At 43.2% G+C, this 13,089-nt stretch overlaps 1 protein-coding gene across 2 annotated transcripts; it reads right to left on the bottom strand.

The window, feature by feature from the left end:
* Positions 1 to 524: 524 nt before the first annotated feature.
* FXN (frataxin) lies at positions 525 to 12,631 on the bottom strand. 2 transcript variants are annotated; one of them, XM_048504749.1, is made up of 5 exons: positions 12,399 to 12,631; positions 5,907 to 6,004; positions 4,706 to 4,826; positions 2,283 to 2,380; positions 525 to 811 (listed from the first exon to the last, which is right to left on the bottom strand). In XM_048504749.1, exons 1-5 carry the CDS (start codon positions 12,543 to 12,545, stop codon positions 658 to 660), a joined length of 618 nt encoding a protein of 205 aa, XP_048360706.1. In that variant the 5' UTR covers positions 12,546 to 12,631; the 3' UTR covers positions 525 to 657. The 2 variants fall into 2 exon arrangements, with proteins under 2 accessions (XP_048360706.1, XP_048360707.1); XM_048504750.1 differs by lacking the exon at positions 12,399 to 12,631 and adding an exon at positions 12,235 to 12,357.
* Between the last annotated feature and the right edge of the window lie 458 nt (positions 12,632 to 13,089).

The raw sequence follows: 13,089 nt of genomic DNA on the forward strand, positions 1-13,089 counted from the left end.
TTCAGCCAAATGCATTCAAAAGGTGAGGACCCCAAATGACTGGAAAAAATGTTGCCTATTGTAGTGCACAATAGGGTAGGTGAGATACAATCCATAGATGTTATGTTGCATGTAGTACTGCCCCACACCTTTGGGAATGTGATATAGCAGGCTTACTGTCTGGGCTTATCAATAATATGAAATGCTTTCACTCTTATGGCTGCTGCTACAGCCACCAGGTGGCATTCAGTCTATTGGCCTGACTCACATGACAAACCTAATGCAAACAACATACTACAGCAGAGTATACCTTCTGGAGGGCATACTTTTTAATGGGCAACTGAGCTACGAAACATTTTGACCTCCTTGATGCAGTCGTAGTCTTGGTAACACTTTTGCAGCCCATCATAATTGGGAGAATAGTGGATTTTGTTGGAGAAAAACTCTCTAACTGTGCTATCAAAAGGATACCATAATATGATAGCAACTTCCAATGTCAATCTGTAATGACCAAGATAAAAGGGATGAATAAATAGCCAAACATATCAATCTAAGAAAAAATATTATTTTCTGTTGTTGCACAATAATTTTTAGAATTTCAGCTCAAATGAACACACCAAAAAATTGAGGGAAAAGGGAGGAAGAGAAGGAAGATCTTGTGGGTGAAAGTCTGAGTCATCAAGTATGTTTTCTTCCAGCATATGCTAAAGTTGATAAGTCCAGTTTAATCTTTAATGCAGCTGTAAGTTCCTTTGCCAATAGTTCATGAAGGGACACTCCATCATGAGAATATACCCAGTTTTCCCCAGTCCAGTCATAACGCTTGGGACCACTGTGAATAATAAACAAGAACAGAATAAGCTTACAATTGAAACTAGGATGACAAAATGTATAAGCTGAAAAGTTATAAAAGTGATGGTGCTTGGATGTACTACCACAAAAATTCTGAAATATGATTAGGGCAGGCATTGACAATATTGAGGTCAGGAAACTTGGAGAAATCTTGATTCTGAGGTCAGACGTCAAGGGTGTAAGAGTTTCTTAATTCTCATGAACACAAACAGGACTTCCACCTGGCCTTGTTAAGATTGTGCCCTTTGTACATCATTGACAAGGAAGAGAAAATAAGTGAGCGCTTCTCCAGTAATGTATGAAATGGATTGAATTTTGCATTTCTGCTTTGGGGAGAGGACATGTGGAGATAAGAGCATGAATCTCCTGATATCCTACTTTTCCACATAATAGCAGAAATATGACTTATGGAAAGCAAACAGCTTGATGGAAGGAAGTTTATATCTACTACACATGGAATTTCTGTGCATTGTTTCTTCTATAGTATTAGAAAGACGAGCATGTAGCCATACTATGGTTGCAATGCTCCCCCTGCTGGCAGAGAAAACAACTGCAGGACTAGTCTTTATGCTTGTCTTGGAATTTTGTGACTAAAATATTCTCACCACTGGGGTGTCAATTCCTGTAACATTATTTATTTGTTTGTTTGTTTGTTTGTTTATTACATTTATATCCCGCTCTCCCCCGAAGGGCTCAGGGCGGTGAACATGAATATACAAATAGAGCACAAAACAAAATCAATAAATCTCAGATCATTAAATAAATCATAGTAAATGGCTCTATAGTCTTTGAATCATTAAAACCCCATTAAAAGCAGTGTATTAATATCAAATACAATAAATAATACGGTAAGAGGCGACCTACTAACCAATCCCCTAAAAGAGGGGAGGGACGGCAGGAGCCACAGATGTTAACTGGGGGGCATCAGCGGCCAGCCTCCCCAAAGGCCTGACGGAACAGCTCAGTCTTGCAGGCCCTGCGGAACTCGTTGAGATCCCGCAGGGCCCACACAGCTGGAGGGAGAGCGTTCCACCAGGCGGGGGCCAGAGCTGTAAAGGCTCTGGCCCGGGTAGAGGCTAGCCGCATCATGGAGGGGCCAGGGATCACCAGCAAATTGGCCTCTGCAGAGATTAGAGATTAAAATACTTCTATTTTCCACAAGGTCAGTGCTTTTCTAGGAATAATATCTTATGAGATAACAGGGAAGTCATACTGGTAGTTTAGAGGAGCACATGGAGAAAAACAAAGGATTAAAAGAGTTTACTATCTTAATTCAATGTATGATGTTGTTACACAGTTAAAGCAAATGTTGAGTGGGTAGGAGACTATCTGAAAGCCACTCTAAGCTTCCCAAGGTGTTCAGATAAATGAAAAACGTAAAATTAAGCTAGAATGCAGCTCAGCTCAAGTCTGAATTTTCATATTATATTTGCTAAGAAATCTATGCTTACCTGGTTGGTGAGGACAGCCATATCTGTTTGTTTGGGGTCTGTTTGTTGATCACATAAGTTCCCATGTTCCCACCTAATTGAACAGTTAGAACTCCAGTCTAAAAATAAGAAGAAGAAAAAATAAGAAAACAACATTTCTGACTTGAAACATAATTTCAATAATTTAATCTGTAGTAATGAATTTACATGTCTAGGGTTTCCAGTGAAATAAACTATATGCTTTATCAAGTACAAAAGTTCCTTTGAAGTCAAGTCTGCTAGTGTCCAGTATATTAAATTATATTTGCTGCAAAAATGAAGTTTCAATAGTAGGATTGTAGTACAATTAGGACATTTTCTTTCATATATGTGCCACTGATTGACTATTGTAAAGTAAAAACACATTAACCTTTTGTTTTCATACTGAATTCTGATTATTTGTATATACCCTCTGTAACTTTATGTTCTCCTTTTCTCACTGAGACTAAAGGAAATTGACATCATTTTAAAACAGGGCAATAAACACAGTGTAATATATGATAGAAAATGGTATTACAGAACCAGAAATCAATGCAATTAAAAACAGTGTAAGACATGCCATGTCATAAACAATGCAAACACTGGACTACAAAAATTAGAAAAAGACACTGAAGAGTCACTCAGCAAGAGTTAATCAGCAATTAAGTAATGTGCGTATCTGAAAGGCAACATGTTCCTACAGTGGATTCTCTGAAAATTAACTTAAATTATGTTATTTGTTTCCACTTATAACTTAGGAATCATCTGTGAGGGTTGTCTAATTCTTTTATACCATGAAGAGTTCAACAGTCAATTACTATACTTATTCGCTTTGGAATAGAACAGATAATTCAGAGCAAGGCTTCCAAGAACCCCACACTACTCAGACTCAACCCAATTATATGAAAGCTAATTCCCATTATTCACTGGACTACATGAGCCCTCTCTCCACAACACTGATCCAAAGGTATAGTTTAATGACCTCGAATTGTGCAGACTATGGCTGTTTCCACATGGGCAGAATACAGCGACCCAGAGACGCTAAAAACAGTGTCCGGGGGGGGGGGGTCCGCATCACAGCAGTGGCGGCCTCGCAACCCCCCAGCGGCGCAAAGCCGCTGTTTCCAAACCTCACTCCCTGGGCAAGGTATTTGGGAAACAGTGGCTTCCAACCACTGCCGTACGAATGGCAGCGGCTGGAAGGCACCATCACCCCCTTCCCGAACGCCTTACCTTCCCTCCGACCTTCCAGTGCGTTGTCCAGGCCTGGGTGCGCCCCCCTGCCCTGCGACTGCAGAGTTGTCGCGCACCCATATTTTCAGTACAACATAATGCTATTTAGGGCTGCATAGATATGAACAGTTTCTACTGACTGTATTATTAATGGAGATTTCATTTCCAGTACAAAAAAATGAAGCTCATCAGAGAGAAGGAAATCAAATAATACTTTCTTGGCTGTCTCTGCTCTTTTGTGATTTTGCCACCTTGTGGCCTTGCCCTAACTAATTGTTTGCTTGGAGCAGTGTACTCAAATTGTATGTTATTCATGATGGGCTTAAGGGCTTAAGGAATGAAGGCTGAAAGCAGGGCCATGCCCACCCTTCCTTCCTATATGAAATTTCAAAACATTAATGGGAAAAAAACAGTTCTTCTCTGATCAACAGGAATTTCTTACAACCATCTCACCTGGTTTATGTATATAGTAGATGTCGAATGCTACCAATTTATAGATACAAGGTAGAGTAAGCATAGTTTTAAGATCAGTAGCTTTCAATTGCTTTAACAAATGATGAGGGAAGGGATTAGTCTATTCTATCCACTGAGATCCTACAGGACCCTAGAAGAAGTTATTGCTATTACTCATATTGAAGTGTGCGGAATAATGAAAGTAGCAAAACCAGGCCACATACAGACAACAGGGATCTTTCTGCACATCCATGGGGACCCCCAAATATGCAGAAAGGCACTGGTCTCCCTTTCACTTTCCCCCCAGCAACAGAAGAGAAAAACATAAGGCATAAACCTTCACTTTGCCCAGTTAGGCAGAAGGGAAGTTTCTTGAGCCTCCAGCCTAATTTGAAGTGGGGGGAAGGAATCAGAGGCAGGGGACATGCGCTACCAGGAATGAATTCTCCAACCCCAAATTCTACCATTCACCAGGATTCTTCTTCAGACAGTATGCAGCTTGGCCTCTAACAATGTTCCTTTGTAAAGAACTTTCTCAGGTCTTAATTAATTGAATACCAAAGAACTGTTTAATCTGTGAAGGGGGCAGGCTTTCTAATACTAAACAATCTTGAGGCATAACAACAACAAGAAGGAATTATGCTCACTGTTAGGGGTGAATCTTCTGACCCCAATTTCACTCTGATCAAAGAAAAGATAAATATCTGTCAGACCATCTATAAAAACGAAGCAAAATTTACCCCAAAGGAGACATCATAATCTTCAGGGATTAAATGCTTGTCTGCCAAATCCTCAAAGAAATCTACTAATGACTCCAGTGTTTCTTCAGCAAGTTTTTCATAGGTAGTTTCATCTAATGAGCTGTAAGTGTAATACACATACAATTAATTAAGATCCAGTCAGAGATTCTCCTATAGGAAAGCTATAAGACCAGTGCAAAACAGTCAATGCAATCTTAAGGACACTTTCTTGGGAGTAAACCCCATTTAAGTAGACTTGAGTAGGATTCTGAGTAGAATTGCTTAGGATAGCTTTCTAGGTATAGATAGCCCAGCGTGAACTGAAGATGTTAGTTATAATGAAACGTGGGAAATATTTTTTATGTTTCAGTGTATAAGCCATTCCGCTCAGGTAGTGAATTCAGCTGTGCATCCCAGCCCATTCAACAAAGCAACTTCCATTCAGATCTTTGCTAGGCTGGTTATCTGCTTATAACATTTTAAAATAATCTTGTAAGATCTGGTTATTAATAGATTATATTATTTATGTAGATTTTATTTGCATATGGATAATATACTTTGGGATAAACCTCTGTTTTTAAATAATACTTGAACATGTCATAGAAGACGCATCCTGCACTGTGGGTGAAATTCTTTTTCTATAATGTCATGGTTTTTATAAGTACTTAAAATAAAAGCCATTAACAGGATTTCTATGTCATCTTTTTCCCAAGGGCTACGCTACGCCCAACTGCAGCCCATCTACCCCCTCCCTTTAGGAATGGGGTTGTCAGTTTCCTTCTGATTTATTGACTGCAGTCTCTCTTTGGGTTGATGATGGAGCCAAGGAATTGTCACGTATCTCCAGTACACACAAACACACAGTCCAATTTCAATTGTCAAAGTCCAGTTCCAAAGGTCAAGCACAAAAAGTCCCCAATCGCATAATCTCAAGGTAATCTGAAAGCATAAATCTAGAGATTCAAGCCAAGGTCAAGACGGAGCAGATGTTTCAGAGCAGGTGCCACAAGGCTGGTAGCAATTAAACACATTACTTCCACACAGCTACGTCCTTTCCATCTGCTTATAAACACAGCCCTACTCAGGCCACTTCTAACATTCTGCAATGGCTGGCTGCCTCAGACTGCCTCCTGCAAACATTCATGTTTTTAGAAATCCCCAGTGACCAGAAATATTAATGACAATTTTATATACAACTTACCTCTTGTCAATGAATGTCTCTACACTTCTTAAGCATACCAGCTGAACAATCTTTGTTTTGACCATCACAACATGGTCTACAGAATGATGGTGAGAATCCTATAAACAGGTAAATAAATGAGCTGATGAAATAGGCCAGCAGTGGCGAACCTATGGCGCGGGTGCCAGAGGTGGCACTCGGAGCCCTTTCTGTGAGCATGCTTGCAGAGTCTGTCATGTGGAGGGGCATGCAGAGTCCGTCATGTGGAGGGGTGTCATGTGGAGGGGCAGAGCCCTTTCTGTGGGCACGCGTGCAGAGTCTGCCATGTGGAGGGGCGTCATGTGGCCTGGGCGCAATCGTTTACCTGGGAGTAAGTTCGATTGCTGGCAATGGGGCTTGCTTCTGAGTAAACCCTCCTAGGGTTGTGATTCACCCATTTGAAGCGTTGCATGGTTGCTTCACCAAGCTTATTCCCGAGTAATACGTTTCTAAACTAAAACCTCAGTATTCAGATTAAATTGCCGTGTTGGCACTTTGTGATAATTGTGGGTTTTGGGTTGCAATTTGGGCACTCAGTCTCAAAAAGGTTCGCCATCACTGAAATAGGTTCTAGCTTGTGCAAGGTTATGCCACAATACATGTAGTGGTCACACAACATACGGCTTTGTAGAAAGGTCATATTCAGTAGAAGATCAGATTAAAGGGCTATCAAGAGAGCCAGTGCAGTTTGGTGGTTAAGAGTGCCAGACTCTGATCTGAAATACCTAGGTTTGAATTCCCATAGACACTTGCCCTAGAAACTTGTTGGGTGGTGACCTTGGGCCAGTACTACACAGCCTAATATGTCTCACAGGGTTGTTAATGACTGAGAATAAAAAGAAGAGGGGACGAATGCTATAAGTCTTGCTGGGCTACTATTGGTCAAACGAGCAGGGTGTAACTAGCTATACTGAATAAATAAATATCTAAGCCCTCACAAGATTCAGAAATATGACTTTGTTCTAGAGGAAAGCAGTAAGCCCTCTGCCCACTATTATTATTACTTTAAAATGCCTAAACAAAATACAGTACAAACAATTTTTTTAAAAAAATCTCTCCTTTTCCTTAAAACTGTTTCCAAACTTGTGTCTCACATTAATGTAAAAAAAGCTGCATTACTGAACTGCTGAAGTAAGAACATAAGAACATAAGAACAAGCCAGCTGGATCAGACCAAAGTCCATCTAGTCCAGCTCTCTGCTACTCGCAGTGGCCCACCAGGTGCCTTTGGGAGCTCACATGCAGGATGTGAACGCAATGGCCTTCTGCGGCTGTTGCTCCCAATCACCTGGTCTGTTAAGGCATTTGCAATCTCAGATCAAGGAGGATCAAGATTGGTAGCCATAAATCGACTTCTCCTCCATAAATCTGTCCAAGCCCCTTTTAAAGCTATCCAGGTTAGTGGCCATCACCACCTCCTGTGGCAGCATATTCCAAACACCAATCACACGTTGCGTGAAGAAGTGTTTCCTTTTATTAGTCCTAATTCTTCCCCCCAGCATTTTCAATGAATGCCCCCTGGTTCTAGTATTGTGAGAAAGAGAGAAAAATTTCTCTCTGTCAACATTTTCTACCCCATGCATAATTTTGTAGACTTCAATCATATCCCCCCTCAGCTGCCTCCTCTCCAAACTAAAGAGTCCCAAACGCTGCAGCCTCTCCTCATAGGGAAGGTGCTCCAGTCCCTCAATCATCCTTGTTGCCCTTCTCTGCACTTTTTCTATCTCCTCAATATCCTTTTTGAAATGCGGCGACCAGAACTGGACACAGTACTCCAAGTGCGGTCGCACCACTGCTTTATATAAGGGCATGACAATCTTTGCAGTTTTATTATCAATTCTTTTTCTAATGATCCCCAGCATAGAGTTTGCCTTTTTTACAGCTGCCATGCATTGAGTTGACATTCCCATGGAACTATCAACTAAGACGCCTAAATCCCTTTCCTGGTCTGTGACTGATAGCACTGACCCCTGTAGCGTGTATGTGAAGTTTGGATTTTTTGCCCCTATGTGCATCACTTTACATTTTGCTACATTGAACTGCATTTGCCATTTCTGAGCCCACTCACCTAATTGATCAAGGTCCGCTTGGAGCTCTTCGCAATCCTTTGTGGTTCTCACCACCCTACATAATTTGGTATCATCTGCAAACTTGGCCACCACGCTACCCACCCCTACTTCCAGGTCATTTATGAATAGGTTAAAGAGCACTGGTCCCAAAACGGATCCTTGGGGGACACCACTCCCGACATCTCTCTCCATTGTGAGAACTTCCCATTTACACCCACTCTTTGTTTCCTGTTTCTCAACCAGTTTTTAATCCATAGGAGGACTTCCCCTCTTATTCCTTCATTGCTGAGTTTTCTCAACAGTCTCTGGTGAGGAACTTTGTCAAAAGCCTTTTGGAAATCAATGTCCACCGGTTCACCCTTGTCCACATGCCTGTTTACACCCTCAAAGAACTCTAGTAAGTTTGTAAGACAGGATTTGCTCTCTGCAAAAGCCATGCTGACTCTTTTCTCAGCAGGTCTTGCTTTTCTACATGTTTTATAATTTTATCTTTAATGATAGATTCTACTAATTTACCAGGAACAGATGTCAAACTGACTGGCTCTGTAATTTCCTGGAGTCCCTAGATCCTTTCTTAAAGATTGGTGTGACATTGGCCATCTTCCAGTCTTCAGGGATGGAGCCTGATTTCAGGGATAAGTTGCATATTAAAGTGAGAAGATCAGCAATTTCATGCTTGAGCTCTTTAAGAACTCTTGGGTGAGTGCAATCTGGGCCAGGGGATTTGGTAACATTTAGTTTATCAATGGCTGCCAGAACTTCTTCCTTGTCTACCACTATCTTTGCTAGTTCCTTGGATTTGCCTCCTAAGAAGCTTGGTTCAGGTGCAGGAATGTTCCTCACCTCCTCTTGGGTGAAGACAGATGCAAAGAGTTCATTCAGCTTCTCTGCAATGGCCCTGCCATCTTTTAGCACAGCCTTGGTTGCCGTGTCATCTAACGGGCCTACCGCTTCCCTTGCTGGCTTCCTGCTTTTGATGTACTTGAAGAACTGTTTGTTGCTGGTCTTGATGTTGCAGCCATGCGTTCCTCATAATCCTTTTTTGCCTCCCTTACAGCTAACTTGCTTCTCTTTTGCCACCATTTGTGTTCCCTCTCATATTCTTCATCAGCCAAACTGGACTTCCATTTTCTAAAAGACATTTTCTTTTTTCTGATAATTTCCTCAACCTCTCTTGTTAACCATGGTGGCTTTCTTTTGGACTGGGTGCTGCCTTTTCTAACCTGTGGAACACATTCCAGCTGAGCTTTTATTACTGTGTTTTTAAATAACCTCCAAGCATCCTGGACAGTTTTGACTCTCTTGATTTTCCCTTTCAGCTTCCTGCGCACTATCCCCCTCATCTTTGAGAAATTTCCCTTTCTGAAGGTGAATGTAACTACACTAGTAGTTGCCACTTGTTCGCATGCTGAGATACTGAATCTGACAGCATTGTGGTCGCTGTTCCCTATTGGCTCAACAACACTGACTTCCTGCACCAGGTCCTGGGTCCCACATAGAATTAGATCTAGGATCACCTCTCCCCTGGTTGGTTCCACAACCATCTGCTCTAAGCCACAGTCATTTAGCATATCCAGGAATGCTCTCTCCTTACTATGACCTGAACATGTATTTTTCCAGTTTATATGGGGATAGTTAAATCACCCATTACCACTACATTTTGTTTTTTTTGTTGGCCTCTCTAATTTCTTTTTCCATCTCAGAATCCTCTTGTGCACTTTGGTCAGGGGGACGATAATATATTCCTAATATTAAACTGTCCTTCACACCTGGTATTGATATCCACAGTAATTCTGTAGGGGAACCAGCTACCCTTGCATTGTCTATTTTATGTGATACTATGCTCTCTTTGATGTAAAGGGCAACTCCACCCCCAATACGCCCTGTCCTATCCTTCCTATAGAGCCTGTAGCCTGGTATAACAGCATCCCACTGGTTCTCCTCATTCCACCATGTCTCTGTAATGCCCACTATATCAAAGTCCTCCTTCAAAACTCTGTACTCTAGCTCCCCCATTTTAGGTCGAATGCTTCTACTATTAGCAGAGAGACACCTGTGTACCCTGTCTCTGTCCTTAACCTGGGATTTATGTGCTTTACCCTCAAGTCTTTTGTAGACACTATCCCTTGTCACATGCACATTGCTATGTTCCTCGCTTGTATGTGGTTGATTTAGAAAAACCTCCCTCTCTGTCTGCATCCCCATAGATACTGTATTCCGAACCGAAGTCACCTCAGCTCCTGTCGGCTTTCCCCCAGTGATCAGATTAAAAGCTGTTCTGCCACCTTTTTAATGTTGAGCGCCAGCAGCCTGGTTTCTCTTTGGTTAAGATGAAGCCTGTCCCGCTTTGTACAGGCCTGCCTTGTCCCAAAAGGTTCCCTGTTCCTGACAAATCTGAAACCCTCTGCTGCCTTACACCACCTTCTCATCCACGACATTGAGACCCTGTATCTCCGCTTGCCTAGCTTCCTCGGCCCCTCTTCAAGTGGAACGGGTAGCATTTCTGAGAATGCTACCTTGGAGGTCCTGGACTTCAACCTTTTCCCTAGCAGCCTAAATTTAGCTTCCAGAACCTCCCGGCTACATTTCCCAATGTCGTTGGTGCCAATGTGGACCACAACTGCTGACTCCACCCCAGCACTGTCTAAAACCCTATCTAGACGAAGCGTGACATCCGCAACCTTCGCACCAGGCAGGCAAGTCACCATGCGGTCATCACGCCTCTCACAAACCCAACTCTCTACATTTCTAATGATCGAATCACCCACTACAAGGAGCCCCCCACCTCCCCGAGGGGTATCCTCAGTGCGAGAGGATAGCTGATCACCAGTTAAGGAAGGGATCCCATCTAAGGGAGCATCTTCCCCCACCTCAGACTGGCATCCTCCGTCCCCAAGACCTTCATTCTCCATGACATCTGAAGAGATGTCACCTTGGGAGTGGGACCCGGCTGTTAGGTCCCTGAAAGCCTCTTCTGTCACCCCCTCTGCCTCTTTCAGCTTCTCCAGGTCTGCCACCTTGGCTTCAAGAGAACGCACACGTTCCTTGAGTGCCAGGAGCTCATTGCAGCATTGTACATAACAAGTACATAACAGTTTATTCCTTGAAGCAGAAACTTTCTACTTATATAGATCGTTGCACTGACTTTGCCCAGTCATCCACATGGAGATATGGTAAAGTAACCTGGGTTCAAATACACACTCAACTGTGAAGCTTACTGGACAATTTTCACCCAATGCATTACATTCACATCATAAGCTGAAATGTAGAGCGATGCCCATAGAGATATCTGTGTGACAGTAAATTATAAAACAGCCATAATAATGGGAAGTATTTTTGCCTGATGTATTTCTGTTGCCTGATGTATTTCAGGTGTAGTGGTTAAGAGCAATGGAGAACCAGATCTACTTTCCTCCATATGAAGCCTGAATGACAGACTCTAATTTGGCGAATGAGATTTGTTTTCCCAGTCCTCCATATGAAGCTTGCTGGGTGACCATGGGCTAGTCACAGTTCTCTCAGAACTCTCCCAGCTCTACCTAACTTGCAAGGTGTCTGTTGCCGGGAGTGGAATGGATTGTAAAACTTCTACATAGCCAGTATATTCATCCTCCCACCCCCCCCACCCCCATTTTGTCCAGGTCTTCAGTGCTAGACAAGGGAAGTTTCAGAGCTTCCTTCATGCCACCTTCATGATGGCAACCTAGGAGCAGAATATTTTACATACTTAACACAGGTATCAAATGCAGAATTTTGATCAACATGTATTTGATTGAATTTTGCTTAACTACAGAAATAAGTGTCATTCCAGAAATATTTTTTGGAAAGCTGTGGTTGTGCTGCCAGGGAGTCAGCAGAACCCCAGCTTTCCCAAAAACATTTCTAGAATGATTATTATTTCTGTATGATCCTTCCCTCAGCAATCACTGTGCACGAAACGTCATTGTGCCAACTCCAGGTGGCCTCCCTTGCAGGGCGTAAAATGTTTGGAGAATGTTTCCCTGCTCTCTCGTTCCCCATCTCAGATACTGTATAGCAGCAGGTGAGGAAACCAGGACTTCCAGGCACTCTTCGTCCCACAATATCGCACAACTTCCTCCACCACCATACGGAACTAACTACTTTGCCTTTTAAAATCCTGTCAGCCTGCCAGTCACATAACCATAAAGCGGTGATATAAGCGCGCAAGGGAAACTGCTGTCGCGAATTCTGCGGCGCCTCCCCGACATCAGAAACACAAACCTTTGCAAACGGGCACCCCCTCCTCACTGGCGTCATCTAACGACAACCTGCAGTTGCCTTTCCGGCGGGGGCGGGGGATGTTGCTTTTGCAAAGGCGCGTTCCTGGGAAGCGGGGGATCTCCTTCCTCTCTATCCCAGAAATCATGCAAAACTTGAGCACTCACCGATCGACTGTAAAGGAAGGAAGAAGCGGCGGCTGTTCCTCTCCGGGGCCGCGCTGCCTCCTTCCGCCACCCAGGACCCTGGCCTAGCCTGCGGTTTGCAATGCGGGAGGCAGCGGAGAAAACGCAGGCAATGCCGGGCCTCCACATGCTACACACCGGGGCCCACGGGGAGGCCCAACCTCCTCTAGAAGCGCCTGCTTGGTAACAACCAGGAAAGGCGAAACTAAGCAAGCTGCCGCCCTCTCGTGGCTCCTCGGAACACAGCCCCCAGGACCGTCACTTGAGCTGAAAGGCCAGAATAAGTCAATCAGGGCTCCAACCAGTGTGCTAGTGTTGGGATTTTGCAAGTGTGTTACAACTCGGTCATAAAAGGGTTAACTGTTTGTATGTAAACAAGTTGCTGACTTCACGGTTTATGACCTGATCTTGGTCAGTGAGATAGCCATTGCTTACATATTAGTGAGTGCATGCATCTGAAGTTATAAAGTTAACTCTGTTTCTTTGCAGGGCACACCCACCACTACAACTGATAGCAGGAGCAGCAGATAAGTACCGAGATGTAACCAAACGCTACAGTAATGTAGCTACAAACCATTCAACAAGTGAGGCTTTCCGACGTGTGCAACAATGGGGGAAGTTGACGCTTCTGCTTGCCATGTGTTCCTTCAAGGCACAGGAGCGCTATCAGAGA

This window comes from Sphaerodactylus townsendi, linkage group LG07, assembly GCF_021028975.2.
Source record: "Sphaerodactylus townsendi isolate TG3544 linkage group LG07, MPM_Stown_v2.3, whole genome shotgun sequence".
Lineage (NCBI taxonomy): Eukaryota > Metazoa > Chordata > Lepidosauria > Squamata > Sphaerodactylidae > Sphaerodactylus > Sphaerodactylus townsendi.

Excerpts from the sequence above, each read along its gene's own strand:
- FXN (XM_048504749.1), bottom strand. The coding sequence starts at position 12,545 with ATGTGGAGGCCCGGCATTGCCTGCGTTTTCTCCGCTGCCTCCCGCATT. Across the intron at positions 6,005-12,398 it reads CCTTCCTTTACAGTCGATCG|GATTCTCACCATCATTCTGT; the intron begins GTGAGTGCTCAA and ends ACCTGTTTATAG. Across the intron at positions 4,827-5,906 it reads GAGACATTCATTGACAAGAG|CTCATTAGATGAAACTACCT; the intron begins GTAAGTTGTATA and ends TTACACTTACAG.